General features: G+C 39.4%; 1 protein-coding gene across 2 annotated transcripts in view; it reads right to left on the bottom strand.

The window, feature by feature from the left end:
• fgf13a (fibroblast growth factor 13a) overlaps positions 1-18,162 on the bottom strand; it is a 99,247-nt gene extending 81,085 nt beyond the window's left edge. For both annotated transcript variants that reach the window (XM_026144991.1, XM_026144999.1), the window contains exons 1-2: positions 17,607-18,162; positions 17,166-17,328 (exon numbers count right to left, since the gene is read on the bottom strand). In XM_026144991.1, coding sequence (XP_026000776.1) covers positions 17,166-17,214 — 49 coding nt within the window. In that variant the 5' untranslated portion in view covers positions 17,215-17,328; positions 17,607-18,162. The remainder of the gene's footprint in view (positions 1-17,165; positions 17,329-17,606) is intronic.
• Positions 18,163-18,827: the final 665 nt, after the last annotated feature.

The raw sequence follows: 18,827 nt of genomic DNA, 5'->3' as shown, positions 1-18,827 counted from the left end.
GTCCTGAGACACCTGGTGACATGCAGGGTGGCGATGCTCCTATGGGATCAGAGTTTGACCGAGTGAGTGTAGGAGAGATGGAGCAGGAGAGAGAGAATGACATTTCGCCCCCTGTGGAGGAACCAGAGTTTGGCGAAGAGCAGCTGGCGCCCCAGACCAATGACTCCAGTGAAAACACTCAAGGGTCTCAACCTGAACCTCAGCCCGTACTAAGGAGATCTACAAGGCAGAGGAGACCTGGCCAGATACTGACCTATTCTTCCCTTGGCCAACCAACGTATCAGCCACGTCTTGCTGTTAGTTCTGTGGGTGTACAGCCAGTGTTCTATATGCACCAGTGTCCACAATCGTACTGGCATTCAGTCCAACCCATCCATATTATGCCTGGTGTACACTCCGCTGTCACTTACCCGATCTGCTGCTGAGTTTAAGACGGGCATAGGACCTTGGGTACATATAGTGTTGGGTATTCAGAAAATGTAGAAAATCATTGCACACCCATATGTATTTGTAATTTGTGAGTATATTGAGTGAAGAGTTAAAGTTTGATTCAGAGTTAATGGAAGTTTACACTGTTAATTGCAAGTGTCGGGAGCCACTTTTGGTTTGTAGGGGAGTGTGTGGCACACCCAAAATGCATGGCCACTTTTGTGTTAATCATTTAATTTAATTTATTTAATTTGTTTATCAGTTATTTTCTGTGGCTATTAATATCCAAAATGACTTTGACAACATGACCAACCTAACCAGTGCATTATTTTGTTACATAAACTGTATAGAAGGTACAAAGAAATGGAGCAACACCCCAGGTGGAACTATTATTCCAAGACAGGTGCAACCCGGTTGCTTTAGGGGGATGGACTTCCGCCCACGAGTCAGATGCAAGCTGAGAGGCAAACCGAGTGCACTGTCTTCATTGCTCCTGAACTTTACCTGTGTTTGCAGGTTGGTACCTGGTAAAGAAATACTACCACTGTTTGTACATAACAATGTTTTATCTCCATGTTAACTTGTGAAGAAGTAGAACAGTACCTGTAACACTTATGGGCACTGCCGCGCGGTCGACTCGCATCAGTGTGAGACAGCGGCGTCAGGCTGCGCAGGCCGCTAGCAGAAACGGCGCGGTAATGTTTTGTATTGTGGGTCGTTAGCGCCCAGAGCATTGTCTTGTAGGAAGGTCATTCATATCGATTTATTTTCTTTTCATTATGAAGGTTGGTACTCCCGCACACTTTACTATTTTATATAAACCTTTGATACAAAGATGTTTTATTGTTAAGTGTCATTGAGGTTTGAAAAGTATATAGCTGTTTAATATGTGAGTGTTAATGACATGTGAAGTAGAAAGAAGTTGTCCATGTTATGCAAAAGTGAATTTCATCCTCAGTGTGCTGTAAATGTGTGTCTAATTCTGCTCAATTTCAGTATTCAGAATCTGTACAGTCGTATATTGCTGTAAATTCATTGTAGATTACAGTGGCTTCCAACTGCTTAAGTAAGAGCAGGTGTGTACTTTTGTTTTGCTTAGACTGAGCAATCGCATGAAGTACATGTAAAATAGTGGAACGTGTAGAGTGTGAATTCATTTATTTTTCTACTTGTGACTTTGGGGAAATGGACAGATATGGACACTGGGACTGAAAAAGTCATGCACACGTGGATATTGTTAATGCTGTTCATGTTTGTTGAAACTTGAATAAGAGATGCAAGCTGAGAGGCAAACCGAGTGCACTTGCTCCTGAACTTTACCTGTGTTTGCAGGGATTTCTTCTTTGTTATTGTGGCACCATTCCTGGGGCCCGTAAGAAATCCCTGCAAACACAGGTAAAGTTCAGGAGCAATGAAGACAGTGCACTCGGTTTGCCTCTCAGCTTGCATCTGACTCGTGGGCGGAAGTCCATCCCCCTAAAGCAACCGGGTTGCACCTGTCTTGGAATAATAGTTCCACCTGGGGTGTTGCTCCATTTCTTTGTACCTTCTATACAGTTTATGTGACAAAATAATGCACTGGTTAGGTTGGTCATGTTGTCAAAGTCATTTTGGATATTAATAGCCACAGAAAATAACTGATAAACAAATTAAATAAATTAAATTAAATGATTAACACAAAAGTGGCCATGCATTTTGGGTGTGCCACATTCTTCAGTGTGCAAGACTAAAGTTAGAATTGTGGTCCTCAATTTCATCCCGGTAAAGTCTACAACGTAGTCGTCTACGTCATTTTTTGCACTGTATTACGCTCGTGTGCTCGTGTATCTGCCCTGCTCTGCCAGCACGACAGAAACTGAGCTGATCATGTTGAAATTGGAGCTAATAAATAATGAACAACTGAAATGCAGGAAAAAAAAGGACTTCAGAACAGACTGAATCTATACATAGATTGTATGAAGCATGAAAATGAGAAAACATACTCTACATTGGGAGAACATTTCATATTGCATTAGCATTATCAGCAAGCTAAATACAATAGCAGCCTATTGGATTTTAATAGAGGTACCCCAGCCATGTGATAATTAATCCACTGCACTGTGTTTACGCTGCATAATACTACCATGTCTCATGTTGCACGTCATGCTACAGTGTAGTATAAGCATGTGTGTGTATTTCTGTGTGTGTTCACATTCCATCTGTAAGGTGTATTGAAAGAATTTTGCTTTGCCTTCAGTACACACTCAGCTTTTTATCTGTCTAAAAATGTGCTACAAAGAAGAGCAAATAGAGAGATGATTAAATAAAACACTTCTGCACTGCTACACAGCTGCTCACACATGCAAATATATACGCATCCCACTAGGGTTTTTAGTCTTATTCAGAGCAGGATGAGAAGTGCCGGAGCAGCAGTCATCAACTGCACAAGGATAAATTCCACTTTTTTCATCATTCAACTCTCTCTTCGGTATAAACTGTGGATCGCTAGGGCCAGGTTTAGGCAGGGCAAATTTGCACCGCTTCCTTTATTCAATTTGTGCTACCAATCTGTGGGTAATTTGTGCTTTATTATTAAGGTAATGGCTAATTACTCAATAAGGGACTGGGACTCCCTTCCAACATTGCAGTTCATTGGCAAGAGAAAGATTATAAAGGTTCAAAAGTCTTTATAAACATTACAGTTTATAAGCAAATAAATATGTGGAAAAAAATCATATAATTTCAGGAGATAAAGTTGCATTGGATTATGAAGGTAAGTTGTGTCATAGAGATTTTTAAGCTAAGTTTCTCTTACTGTGTATTTTGGGTACAGTATACACAACTCTGCAAAACAACATGGTTCTATTAAATTTAATGAAAAAACTGCTGAGCTAAGTTGCCTGTCACAGCGATTAGCATGCTGGATTGGACTCTGGCAGGGGTCAGGTCACTTGATGCAGCAGGGTTGGTGGTTATTACAGAGTAGGCAGCTTGATTAGCCTGCAGGGTAAGGACCAGATACTTCCAAGTATGTGTTTGTGCTTGTGTTTGTGTGTGTGTGTATGTGTGTGCGTGCATGCACGTGTGTAAATGTGGATTGTATGAGTAGGTGGGTACTATTGTTTTGCCAAGGCCAAGACAGGATGGCAACCCAGAGCCAAAGACAAGAAACCGGTAGAGCAACTCAACAACAAAACTGAGCAGCCATCTGTGCCTCTGAGCTTTGAAGCATAAATTGTTGAGAATCAACCCACCCACTCACACAAGCACAACCTATACACGTCTATACTATGTAAAATTACATAACATATTCATCAGAGAGAAACTGTGGATTTGTAGAGCATGTTGTGTGCATCATGCCTGAACATTTCACAATTTGTGAGGGAACGAAATCATAATGTAAGACCCATGAATGAACAAAAGAGTTAATGGATTCAGCTGAAAACCATTTTTACAGTTGCTTCTATAATTAAACATTTGCTTTGTCAATGCATTACAGCCCTGTACATCTGTAACAAAAACATACATGTTCATTAACAGAAAGTCCTTATATTTCATTCAACAATAACTGCCAACAGTTGTGGTTTTGTTTTGTTTTTAAGATTAAAAAAAGCAAGAAACAATAATAATGGCAATCATTTTTAGTGACCTGACAGACAAAAATATTACTTTTATATTATTTTTTGGTTTTCTAGTGTCTCACAGCTGAGAAGCCATGCAAGTGCTTTTTTTAATGGGTGTGATGATTTTAGCGAAAGTGTGAGGACTGCCTCCACACAGTGTTAACAACACATTCTGTTCCTCCTACCAAATAAGCCCACAGGGTTCAAGTACAGTCTCTGAACAGACACACCAACATACACAATGCATCAAATCAGAAGCATGGGAGACAATCAGATTTATTTATATCGTTCACAAGGCTCATCTCAGCACTTGATACCAAAAGACAGAATGAAATGTATAAATCACTTTTTTTAAGTGATTTGTTTGTTTTTATTGGTAGCATGATGTAATCCTGTGGAACTAGGATCATGTGTGAATCTACAAATGTTCTTGTTTCTCAATATTTCCATCCACGGTGGACCTCAAAAGTTTTACCAATTTTGCTTTCAGCGCTGACTTAATTTTTCGTGGCTTAGATTCATCCACAGATTCATCCATAGGTGCTGATGGAAACATTCCTCAGAAATTTTTGTCCATATTGACATGAAAACATGACACATTTGCTCTAAATTTGCACATTTGCACTCATGATGCAAATCTCCCATTCCATGACATCCCAGAGGTGTACCACTGGATTGAGATTTTGTAACTGTGGGGAGCCATTGGAGTACACTGATTTTAATGTCATGAAATTGTTACACTGTGGTCATAAAGGGACGGACATGGTCAGCAACAATACTCAGGTAGGCTGTCAAATTTAAACAGTGCTCAAACTGGTAATAAGGAATCCAAAGTGTACCAAGAAAATATTCTCCAAACCATTTTATCATCGCCGTGAGCATAACCCACTGATACAAGGCAGAACTACTTCAGATTCAATATGGTGCACGAAAAGGGATGCTCTTCTGCACACCTTGGTTGTAACAGATGGTTATTTGAGTTGCTGTTGACTTCCTACAGTCTTAAAGCAGTCTGTTCATTCTCCTCTGTCATCAACAAGCCATTTTTGCCTAGAGAACTTCCGTCACTGGATATTTTTGTCTTTTTTGCACCATCTTCTGTAATCCTTAGAAATGTTCGTGTGGAAAATTCCCAGTAGATGAACAGTTTCTGAAATTCTCAGAGTAGCCCATCTGGCACCAACAACCACGCCCATTAAGTCATTTAAAGTCACTTAAATCACCTTTATTCCCCATGTTGATGCTTTTTTTTTCCAGCAGGTTGTCTTTACCAGAAAAGCTCAGAGTTACTGCCATGCGATTTGCAGATTAGATATTTGTGTTAACAAATGGTTGAACAGTTGTGCCTAATAAAGTAACCGTGAGAGAGTATGTGAATGTTTTCATGTCCTCTGAATGCATTTTTTTTTTATCATCAGCAATTTTTATTTCATTTTAAACTTCAATAACAGAACTGAAAAAATAAATACATAAATAAATAATTTTAAAAAAATAAAAAAACAAAGGGAGATTATCCTATTCTTTCTTCGCACACCAATCCCCACACCACCACTCTCTCATTACTCCTCTGTCCATCAAGTTACAGAAAGCCAGCTTGTAAAGGGAGACCAAATACAATCATATTGATGCAATTTATCTAATAAACCATAATTCACTTTTTCGTAAGATGCCAACTCTCTGAATTCATTTTTGTCTTCTTTTTTTTTAGCGATGCTAGCACTAGAGCTGATATTTGAGTATTGATCATTTTAATCATTATTAGTATTAGAGTTCAAGGGGATTTCTTCCAATTTTTTATTTTGTCCAAATCTAGATTTCAACGTATAAAGAAATCTGTAAAATTGGAACCTGTGAAAGTCTCCAATTTTATACCTTATTTATCAGCTAATTTTGTGTAACACATAGATGGAAGATAATGTTTTCTTTTAAAATGCACATATAGTGAACAAAGCAAAGATTTATTTAGCAAAAGTATCAATAGATGTAAAATTCCTCTTCAGAAAAAGTAAGCACATCCTCAGCTTTTGAAGCCAGTTCAGCCTCATCTACCAGGAAATGGTCCTTTTGAAAGGGTTTGCTACTCTTCCTTCCAAAATGTTTTCAGTTCAGTTTAAGATGTTTGAGCTTTTGCTTGCATGTGCTGCTCTCTTTCAAATATCCTACAGTTCAGCAGAATTCAGATCTTTGACTACCCATTCCATAACTCTTCATTTCTTCTTCTTGAGCCATCCCTGGGTGGATTTGCTAGTGGTGCTTAGGATCAAAGGTATACTTACAGTTTAAGCACTTTTTTGATATGATGTGAAATTCACAGTTAAATCACGTAATGTTCCCCAGTCGCCAAGTCAGCAAAGCAACTCCAAATACTACCATTTCAAAGCAACTATGTCACTGATTCATCTGTCCAGAGCACATTCTTATTGTAAATAATCTTTCCTGTTTGTAAAACCTCTTTACAATTAAAGATGTATCCAATTTGACACCATCAGTTGTGACAACTGCCTACAGATGAGAAGACATTTTTGAGTTATGGCAGACTTTTTTCATCAAAATGTATGTTCTTGTATTTATACAAGTTGGCAGTCGTGTGAAACACTAATAATCTCGCGAGCATCCACAACCAGTTTTTTCCCTGAAGTTCTCGTGGAGCAGCTTAGGTCTTGGTAGATGACATCACACACTTTAACAGCACAAAAAACACCTGATGACATGGAGTTAAATAAGTCTCCCTAATCATTAGCACCTACTCTGAATCCTGTGACACTAACATTTCTATATTTGAATAATATAGACTAAAGAATGATGTAGACTACTCTTACTTTTCCATGAAATACATCAGCTTTTTCTCTCATTGAAATTCTAATTGATTCTGTGTCACATTTTCAGGTAATTTTTTTTAAATGTTTACTTGCTCAAATGTGTCCGAAAAGCCAACAGTCTTCTACACAGGCTGTATATCGATCTGTATGTGCATAGTATAATACACAGAATACTATCACAATACAAACATGAAAGAAAATCACATTAAATCTACATCATAAACTGACGCCAGATGCTGTCAATTCTGATTTACAGAGTATAGCCGAACAGAGAAAGCCCTGCAAAATCCTAAGATAACTCTGGCAGACCAGACATAAAAAGCATTAACACACACACACACACTTGTACCATGTGAAAACAAGAGCTATTTCTGACTCTGCTGTTTGGGGATTTCAGTTTATTTCCTGCTCTGTCAAACATGTTCTAAATGTTGGTGCGAGAGTCACGTCTTTGTTCTATAAGACCAGGGGAAACAAGTGACCACTTGATTACACAGCACAGCAAACACATGACATAAAGGTCAGGAACACAAAGGAGTGGGTACACAACTGCAGAGCATTGTGCAGGACGCATTGGTGTTCTCATCGGCTCTTCTGAAACTATACACATCTATTACTGATTAGAAATATAAAATTAAATAAAACTGGAATCAGCTTTATTTTAGGTGACATTGCTACTATAAGATATTGCGCAAGGTCCCCCAGTAACCAAAGGAACTGAAGCAATTTAACATTGTCTTTGTCCTAATTTTCCACTGTAACCTTTAAGCAAAGCTGAAATATTTTGGCATTATTGCACGTAACCTTTTCATCTCGCCTACAGCACTGTTCATCTTCTTTATGCTGGCCAGTTCTCCTGTTATGTATTACTGTTAGATCACTGACTGCCATCTCTCTCTCTCTCTCTCTCTCTCTCTCTCCCGCTGTCTCTCTCTCTTAACTCTCCATCTCTTTTGTCTTTCTCTATCTCAGTGCTGCAGTGTAGGCAGAGACTTGTCTCCTCTAATTACATTGAAAACGATGTGATCATTCAGTACAGAGAATCTCTAATGACATCTGGCAAAACAAAGAAAAAAGTTTTAAGGCAGGAAACTGAATCACACTGCCGCCTGGCTAAATGTCCATTGACTATGAGGTTAACGGTGGGGAAACTGTAGCACCACGGTGTTTGCTTTCAAGCAGTTTTAACCGTTTCCACATTATCAAGTATCCAATCCTAACGCAGCTTGTACAAAAGTTTCTGGTAGGGTAGTACTTAAAGTGCTATGGTTTGTGTCAGGAATGCCTGGAAAAGACTGTGTTAAGACTGGCCCTCGTGTTTCCAGTGAGACTTCGTGTTACTCTTACAGAATGGATCTCGTTCCCCTTGCTTTCAAACCTCCATCCACCCTTTTCTGTGCTGAAGGTCAATCACAACAATTATAAGGGTTGATATGATGACTAGCATCTCTGACATTCCTCTGTTGATCAGTGCTATTTCACATCATCTCTGTTTTGTTTTGTTTCTTTCTCTGATTAGTAGCTGAGCTGTCCAGTAACATCCCAGGGACATGCGGCCTATGCCTTTAATAAACCCTGAAGAAGATTTCAACTGAACTGAGAAGATGAAAACTATTTTGCATTTGTCTGTCAATGCCAGACTAACTTCAGGGCAGTTTATCAGAAGATGTTCTGGCTGTGGCTTTTTTTTCTGGTAAGTACTGGAAAAAATGTGATTCACAATTAAGAGTAAAAGTTGCCCATTAAACTGTAAAGTTTTCCTTCTTATGTTATATGATTTTATCGGGCTATTAGCGTGATGATGATTTCATGCGGAGAGGGCATTCTACCACTCTGGTTGGTCAGTGTTGTGCTAGTTTTAACTGGTTTTCACTATATAATCCTGGGCAACATAATCTATGAAGAGCTCGGGAGCTAAACCTTACATATACTTTTGAATTGTTAGAAGCACTAATAAAATGTTATTCAAATTACAAATTTATTATAAAAAAAACAATAGGGGGCACTAATTTACTGTTGCCTTTCCCTTTTCATTTTATAATGAGCTGTGTATCAGCATGCATTTTTCTTTGTCTGGGTCACAGCATGCACATTTGCAGCGCTGCGTTCAGTGCATGTAAGCAAGCCACCTCGATATCCTCCACCCATGACTGACGACTTCCATGCTTATTGGGGCTTTGTTGCCGTGGCAGCGTCTCATTATGTAAATGATGTCTCCCTGATGAAAAGGAGGCAGGCGCAGCCGTGATGTTCACTGCTCCAGACTGTGTAAAATTGGCTTCAGGGACCAGTGAAGGAGCATTGCTATATTTAGCAGTCATCTTAACAATGTCTTTCTTCTTTCTTCTTTCTCACATCTTTGAAACAGAAGGCCCACTCACATTTAACACTTGTGTCATCTTTTTCACACAGTGAGTACTAAAATATTACTCCAAATGCACATAAAGGCACATTACCAACATTTCAGTGGCTGTGGCATTTACGTCTTCAAGGCTTAATATGTTGTATTTCTAAATTCTTGAAAGTTCTTTCTGTTGAATAGTTTCCTAAGAATGTATTATCCTTCCTTTCTCTGCCATATATCATCACTGTCATGACCCAAGCTCAAAGGGTTTTATTCCAGCCCAATAAAAATGATCCTTTTAATGTTATAGCCAGTTTTTAAAATAGACAAAATATGTGCTGCTATTGAATTAGATGCCAGAAACATATTTTAATAAAGTAGGGTTAGGGATACCAAAAGCTTGGACAAGCTTTCAGCATCAAAGTCTGACTCTTTGAGAAAAAATTTTTTTAAGGAAACTGTGTAAATGAATAAATAATTCTTGTTGTAGAATGAAATTGCAAAGGATTTGGAAATTTCATCATCTAGGCGCCATAATATGATTTAAAGATTTCAGAGAAATCTCTGTGCGCAAGGGATCAGGCAGAAAATCAAATACTGAACGCTTGTGATCTTCGGGCCCTTACATGGCACCACATTAAAAACAGATGCTATCTTATAGTAGAAAATACTGTATAAGCTCATGAACACTTTAGATCATACTTCATAAAAAATGCTTTTGTCTTTCCCAATCTAACAATATATTGGATCAGTTAAGTATTACCCTTGTGCTTCCAACACTGATATGTTTTTCTCATAGACATCCAGTGAACTGCTAAGGTAGATCACTGATGCAAGCTGAAGTGTGGCCCTGCCTGTAACTTGCGTGTGAAACAGCTGCAGGACTGGAGGAGAGCAAGAAGCTGGTAATCCTTTAAACTATTCTCTGCACGTTTTGCAGAGGAGATGGTGGTCTGCTGCTTTGGAGTCTTCCGGTTGAATTCACTCTACAGAGACTACAGCCTTGTCCGGCATTAAGAGACTGTCAATCACTAATCTGCATTCTGTTCAAACCTGAGGCAATCATTTGCCCTTACCATAAGCACTGCTGGCCAGTTAGATGCTGTTTCCCAGACCTGCTCAGCCTGTAGATCCTGTTTATTACCACTGGTTCATCCTTATCTTGTCCCTTTCCTACCTCGGCTTAATCCCCTTTATAATTATCATCAACTTTAATTAGTTAATGTGCAGAGCAACTATTAATCCTGAGCATCATTTCAAATACAGAAACCAAGGCCATGAAACCTTTGAACGTGACATGATGTGAAAGCATTAACAGAAACATTTCAGTGCTGTCACTCTGAGCCGAAAATGTCCCCTTTTGAATCTTTATTTCACAATAACTTTATGTGACGCTGTTCCCGTCCCACTAGGCTCCATGGATGACAGGACACATGGTTTCTATGGTAACCTTGGGATGCTGTAATTGCTTCTGTGACCTCTTTCTGCCCTCAAAACATCCAATAGCTCCTCATTCATTGTCTGTTGTAGTAAGTACAGTATTTACAGTTAAAAATATGTTGCTAAAATGTGCTTAATGTAATTAACAATGTCTATACTTAGAAGCACAAATTGCTCAGCAATAAAAGATCCACTTGGTTCCATATGTTTGGGGATAATTGGAAAGAACATCTGTGGTAAAGCTTCTGCAGAACTGCACGTGTTGCATACCCTCCACAAACTGTATGTGAGCCCAAGGTGGCGTGAAGGCTTTCCACACAAATGAGTCACTCCTGCCACATGCTCAGTTGAACAGATGAACGCTTTCCTTCATCTCAGTCGGGCTAACAGCACTAGATCTGCGCTGAGTCAATTAACAATCAGAGCTGGATTTTCTCACACCTGGCAACAGTATTATATGAGAAGGACATAATTCTGTTTACCATTTGTCATCTCTAGATGATGAGCATAAAAAAGAAACTAAGCAATGCCATTTAAACATGCTTTCATTATAACAGCAGCGGAAAGGAGACCAGAAAATGATTCAATTTTCTGCTGATTTTATCTTTGTTAAATTTAGCAGATAATAGACCACTGGGAAAAATGTTCTTCTTCCCTCATTAAATCCCTGAGCTAACATGAAGGTGGCTAACCTCAACTTGGCTTACTGACATGAGCAGCTATAGGAAAGTGTAAGTAGGTCCAATAATCTGAAGCTCACACTTGCATAAAAGTGGTTTATCTCGTACTTTTTAAGTAAGCAAAACACAGCAATCCCAATCTGAAATATTTCTGTTCTTTCCTTATTGAGAGAGATTTTTATTTTGTTATCAGCCAGTTTGACACACACAACCACAATTATGGGGGATTATCTTTAGATGGGATTAACTGCTGTAGCACGGAGTGCATTTCTGAAAGTTAAACTGCAGTAATCTAAAATCCACAGGTAGTGAATAATCCCAAACCTACTGTCAGACTTTTAGTACACACAGTCATTTTTGATGAAATGATTCAAGTGAAGTAATAAGATTACTATCATGAACCATGTTAGCATTAGCAGGCCATAGTCAGATCTGAAGAGGACTTTGGAAAAGAACATGTTGTTGTTGTGTTAAAACGCACTCGTTTTGTGCAGAAGTCAAAAATACGAAATGGCAAAAAACATTAATTTTGATATTTTATCTGTTCGCGTTCTGTGACAAGGAAGTCAGTAACTTCTTTTTGTGTATTCCATTTAATTTCCATCTACTGTGCTGGTATAATGGCACTACCTTAATAACTGGAATAAAAACTACCTTGAACATCATAAGAACCCTTTAGATCCCGGATCCTCATACAAATTCTTACTCATCCCAGTTCCTGTGCCAATTCATGCACACCCCATGTACTGTATATTGAGCCTTATTTTTCATCCCATATATTTACATGAGTTGGTTGTTAGCAAACTGTCAGAATTTTCAGCTCTGGACACATACTTACTCCTGAACCTAATTTGGGGGGATAATGTTAATTACAAGACCATGTTGAGTAACTTTTATTGGAAGAATTGGAAGTTAATACAATGAACATAATATTCAAAAAAATGTTATTATCATTGTTAAAAAAAACAAACATGGCCTATTATTTTTGAGATTAGATTAACAGATAATCGCATGCTTGCTAAACAGCTGTGATATTCAGCAAAGAGCATTCATGGCCTTTTTTAAGTAATAAGGATTAAATGTCTTTAGCCCCTCTTAGTCACAATATTTATGGAGGAAGCCAAATGACATGTGTAAATTAACAACCAGGTATTTCAAAGTATAAAACTGCAAAGATTAGTTGAAAAATGAAAAGTGCAGTATAAACTATAGGGGCACTTTAAAACCTTTCTATCGGCCATATGCTTCTACAGTCTGAAAATACTCATGTGATCTTTTCTGAAATGGCAAGAGGTTCACAGGAAGAGCCAGGCAGAGCAGGAAGCAGCGTAATTGTCATTTGGGACCTTTTTTCACTCATCGTTTAAGCACAAAAAACTATTTCAGGTACTATGTTCCAACCCCGTGAGCTTATTACATGAGCTTATTTACATGAGTTTATTCACACGGCTGGTAGTGGTCACTTAACTTTAAAATTTAGTACTAGGTCAGCTTACACAGCTTACACAAACAACCTGCGGGTTTGTTTTCTGAGGGAGGCCAGCCTCTCACAAAAGCCTCACCTCAGAAGACACGCAGCTCTGTGGATTACCAGCAGCAGGCAGACTAATGCACCCGCAGTGAAGCATTTAGAGATTTTAGGGGCAGAACATTTCTGGCAGCAATGACGTAAAACATAGCATAGTTTCCATTTCAAAGTTGAGAAATTAATAAGATTAAAATGTCTTCATCCTAAACACATACGTTCAGATGTATTTCACTGCTAAATGATCAATACATAACCATTTCCAACAATGCAGCTGTCATGCTGAACCAAAACACACTTTTCATGTGAAAGAAAAAAACATCCTAGGAACTCTAATGAATCAAGCACCAGAAACCAGTCACAGGGGACCCTGAGTCAGAAACCCAAGCTTAGGAACTGAAGAGACAGGCCTTCAACATTCTCAAACACCGATCAGCACACAATTCAGCAATGGAAAGTGGCAGATCACTGATGGCACTCGGAGATCTGAGTGGCATTAGACTCCGCTCAGGAGGTGAGCCAGTTTCCTTGAGGTCGTGTAGCCGGATCTGCGTCAGTACAAGTAAAGCATCTGACAGTGCAGAACCACGCACTTTCACACATTAACACTTGTCACTAACTTCAAAGTTGGGACAAAGTTGGGACAGAGTATGGTACAGACTTGTAGTGTAATGAAGAACATAACCTGTTTGGATTGACATAGAAAAGAAAAGACAATCTATAATCTGTTCATTCATGTTACCAGATCCTGACATACTCTGACAAGATTAGAATATCCAAACACTTCAATATCAAGGGAATGTTAAGCTACTTAAACTTCACAATTTTGGTAGGACAGTCACTAAAAAGGACATAAACTGGGGGAAAAGATTCATTTTGTGTTGATACAGTATGCTGAATAAATATTATGAATCTGAGCCAGACAAATGTGAGAAAATCCTGTGAGTTTACAATGTTGAAACTTTGTTTGGAGTCATTTTTCACCCTGGCGTGACTTTTGTTCGACCCCTGCATGTCAAACTATTAACTACAAGTTGATCTCACAAATGCCAATCCTGTCACTGCATGCTGTGTCTTATTTTTGTTAAAACATCCCGAGAGAGTTCACAACAGTACGGGTGCTGAAGGCATTTAATAGAGTCTTAATGATTAAAGTAGTGGATCCTCCCTTCACCACATATTGTTCAAAGGAGATTCTTGAAGAGCCTCATTAGATTAAAAGAAGTTAATGACACTGTAGACAGTATTTGGTTTTGCTGATGAGACCAGAGCAGGTGTCAGTGTTGTGGAGGATAGAGTTGCCTGCACTGTGATTAATGAAGCAGCTCCAAACTGTTCTCTGCATATCTATTGATTCATTTCTGTGGCTGGCGCTGAGCTGAATTAATCTCCCTGCAAATATGCAAGACTTATGTCTTCTTCTGCACTTTGTCCTGCAGTCTGAGGCAGACATGAATCGACTGGATGACACTCATAGCCAAAGAGGGGGTTTATCAATGCACTGCGCTAGGATCAAGTCTGAGGAAAGTAACAGAAGCACAAAGTTGTTGTTTTTTTCAGAAATATGGAATCTTTAACTGATTATAATGATAAATTAGCAAAATGATGATAAAAAGCAATCAGAGAAATGTACGTTAAATTGGACCATAAAGTAAAACACATACGGTGCAAATGTTTGTATAACCAATGGAGAGTTAATCATCTCAACAGTTAATGCATATGCACGAGAGTTATCTGAGAGAGGCTTCAAGCCCTGGAAAGTTATAAAGCCGAGCGAGTGTATACGTCATGCTTTGACACATCACTTTGTCCGCACAACTAAGCTTCAGAAGGACAAGGGGAAACTAACACAACGTGATTCACTGGTGTTGATACTGGTACTCTACACAGAGCCATGTTTCTCTCTTTCAGTCTATGCATGTTTTCTGTTTTCACATGCTTTGCTAACAAAATAAATCCCTGAGGGAGTCGGAGAGAGAAAACAGTGCCCTGTCACAAAACTGAGTCACCAAGAAAACACCCTGTAACAAAAAGTGACTTTCTTACTGAGTGACAGCTTGAATAGCATGTCTTTGTGGTATGACTACTACTAGGACCCCCACAGAGAACATTACTTGTACTTTTCAGGATTTAAATCTGTCTGTAGATGCAAAAACGAGATGCTCATGCTCGACCCCTCTTTTTTTTTTTTTTTTCTAACCAAATAATGTTTTTGTAAAGATGTAAGCATTCAGAAAACTACAACTGCAAAAGACATACTACTAAAATAAAATTAAAATATGCCATCATAGGTAATTTAAGCAGCTTGGCAAGAGAGATTCTTTTTTCAAATTAAGAAAAAAGGGGGTATCACTCTGTTAAAAAAAAGCAGGGCAGTGAGAAGCTTCTGCAGTCCAACAGCTTGCAGGGTGAAAAAGGAGCTGTGGAGATGGCAGGTGGTTCCGGCTTTAATGGACTGTTTCCCTGAAATAATTTGTGGGACAGGTGGTTGCCAACATTGGCAGGGTCGGTGGTGATTTTCCCCATGCGGTTCTCGGCTCTTGTGCAATTCAAGTCTCTGATGGAGGGCAGCTGGTACCAAATGACCCTCTCAGCAATTCACAGTCTACTGTCCTCCCCCGAGCCCCTTCTATTTTTTTCCTCTCACATGAAAGCACGTCAGCTACACCACATTTGTGTGTTTTTCTGTAAATTTATAAAAGGAGACAAGCCTTAGTGAACACTCATAGTTAAGTTGAAGATGTTTTGCTGTCATCTGATAGTTTTGGCAATAGCGCTTCCAGAGAGCGTGCCATTGATTTCCAGTGGGAGACAAGAACAAAAGCTCCCGTGGAGGTTAATCTTGAAATCAATTAAAGCATGTTTTACTCACTGCACATTCAGCAAAAAAACTGATAAGCTTCCCTTACTGGTGTTTTATTTTAGATGCAGAAGTTAGTTGTCAAGCATCTTATACTATAAACATTAAAAAGACATACTATAGACATACTAGACATAATATGGATCTAAAGGTTATATAATATCAAAAGAATATCTATTTTTCCATTATATGTTTTGTTAAATGCATCAACAAATTAACCACGGAGGTTGAGAAGTAGAGTGGTTTAACAACAAATGCACCATGACACCAAATCTTTCCTTCTGTGCCCTCATCCAGGAAAGCAGCTTTGGATGAGGTATGCTCAATAGCTCACTAGGCAGTAATACTTTATTAATGCCTATTAATAAAGATTAAATGTTAATAAAAACTGTAATATTCTGTAGTACCCTGATTAGGATGCATCTGTACCATATATAGTAACACCAAAAGTCAGGTAGCAGTGTTGCCAAAATAAGCCAATAAGTTCATTGATTTGTTGTAAGCACTTCAAGCGGAGTCAGAACACGATAGTAGGAAGATTCAATTGCATTTCTATACTGTAAGTAAACAGGAAGACTGTTATGGGCACGCTGCCACGGTGTGAGTGTTGGGTATTTTATTCTGTCACTAAACCTGGGAAACAGCCGTTTTTACTGGTTGCAATTAAGAGTTATTTTTTAAGTTATTTTATTTTAATACCCAGATATTTACTGACGCGAAAAGTCCTGTCCTCTCTGGTGTGTGGTTTTTTTTTAAATCTTTTAATAGAAAACTGAGCACGAGGACAAAGACGCAGTAACGTGTGTGACGGTGCGTAAGCTGTCCCGCACATCAGGACGGAACGGTTGCGATTAGTCCCTCTAGGTTTCTTTGGCAACCTGTCTCCATTCTGTCTCCATGGCAATGCCAAGGCAGTTTACTTCCTTTTTTCTCAGGGATACGGAGCCTCTTTGTTACGCCACAGGTCATAAACTCGAGCTACGAGACCGAGAGGGCTCCGCGCGTCGTGGCAGTGCAGATGTGACGAGAGTGTGCGGCTCAGTGTACGAGCGAGAAACACAAAGGGACCTTTCAACAGGATGCCAGTGACACAATAGGATGCCACCACCATCGCTACACTGGTTATACTGGTTAGCTTATTAACATCCTGTAACACACACCCTGTAACATATTGCCTTTGCTAAATCATCTGCGTTTCTGACGATCACCAAGTCAAGGCAAGAAACGCATGTGATCTCAAACTCAAAACATCGTGCAGCGTATAGGCCTGCAATAGCATATCTCAAAGAGCAATATCCACATGCATCGTGCTGGGAATGGTGAACCATCCAGTGGTTGGTATTGTTTTCAGTCAAACCTCAAAGGGTGATTTGAGCACCATGCAGGGAATGAATGAGCGCATGGTCGCGTTTAAACCTGTGATTTGGGGATAAAGCAAGCTGTGCAAGCCAAGGCTCTTCTCTTACCCTTGGAAGCATCCTTGTCTTCTTTAGGCTTCGCCACTTTTCCGCTCATAGATCCCAGTTTGGATGTGTAATTCCCGAATTAGATAAGAATCGAAATCCCCTTAATTGCTGACAGTCCTCAATGAAATCCTGACCGGAGATTCCAAGTGATGAGATAAGGCTTCTGTAAAGAGAAATATTCATCAAAATTGCATTTTCTCTCATAACACAACAGCTGCGTTTGGTGTTACAGCAGGGCCAAAGAACGTAACAATGGAGCTTCTCGTGCTGCAAGGTGTTTCTCAATTGGGTATCAATGAAAACATTCAACTATTGATAGACACACTCACACGCCACACGACAAAGACCTCATGTAGTTTCAATAAACACAAAGAAGCAGCCTATACGCATGCCTATCTTCGTATAGCCTTTCCAGTGATTTAACACCGCGCTTTAACCTACCTTATCTCCTCCACGTTTTCTGCTACATCAATGCACATTGATGAAAGGAAACGTCCCCACTATGAATCCCGTTATGTTGCATACGAAAAATCACGACCTACTCTATTGTGACAAGGGAGACGAGCAAAAAGCTGCGAAATGGAGCGCACTTTTGCTCCCCACAGGTCTTCAGTCAAGAAAAATTCAAGTGAATAATACACTGAGCTGTAGTGTCTAACAAACCCCGAGAGTAATCCCATCCAGTGTGGCTTTTGGCGACCAGGTTTTCTTGTCTGAGGCTTTCACGGTCGAGCTCTGCTCCTCTAAACACTCGGCAGATAGAATCAACAGGATACACAACGTGAGAGCGCTCTACCAGTTACAGCGCCCGTTCACACAGTGGACAATTGTTTTTTGACCCGCGTATGACGGCTGTGGTGAAAACGAGCTGCTCGAGCCATGAATGCAGTCAGCATGTGAGCTGTGGTGTCGATGCGGAGAAGAATTAAAGCAGGAGGTTGTGCTGCATGGCGCGCACCATCTTGCTGTTGCTCTCATTCAGTTGCCTTTGCAGAGCTATGCGTTATCCCATTCACATCCGAGATGCGCATTTTCTAAATATATATTCGGAGGTCTTTCCTTTGACTTGATTAAATATGCATTTGGAAGTCAGTAAGTGGCTGGAGGATAACACATAAAAATAAAAACCGCAGTAAATTCTTGTTATGCTTTCTTACATACCTGCAGCTTTATCATTTTACAGTTTACATAACCTCATTAGTTAATAAGATATTTGTTCCATATGACTAATACGATGGTGTTATGTAAAACAAGCTCCGATGGATCGGACTCTTAACTGAGAACATAACCCACCTAGTTAAGACTGGATAGTGGAACGTATCAGTTTGTTTTAGTTTCATGAACACTTCTCAGGTCCTTGAAAGTTTTTCAGGTCCTTGAAAGGACACATCCAGTTCTACAGCAGTGTTTTGAGAGTGCCAACCACATTAAGTCCTTTCCCCCTTCTGGCACCAGATGAGCATTTTTTTTCCAGATGCCACCTCACATTCCTGTTACATAATCACAAGGTGAAGTTTATCACATAGGTGTCTTTTACACCGGAGAAGCTAATGTCGCAGTCCCACCACTGTTTTGAAATGCGTTTTGTCCCCATACCGCACAGATTTTTACAGGTGTAATTGGTTCAGATAAATAAAGATGAATTGTTTGAGGAATGCTTGC

Source organism: Astatotilapia calliptera, chromosome 2 (assembly GCF_900246225.1).
Source record: "Astatotilapia calliptera chromosome 2, fAstCal1.2, whole genome shotgun sequence".
Classification (NCBI taxonomy): Eukaryota; Metazoa; Chordata; class Actinopteri; order Cichliformes; family Cichlidae; genus Astatotilapia; species Astatotilapia calliptera.
Note: the sequence above shows the minus strand (reverse complement) of the source record. Positions and strands in the feature narration are given on the sequence as shown.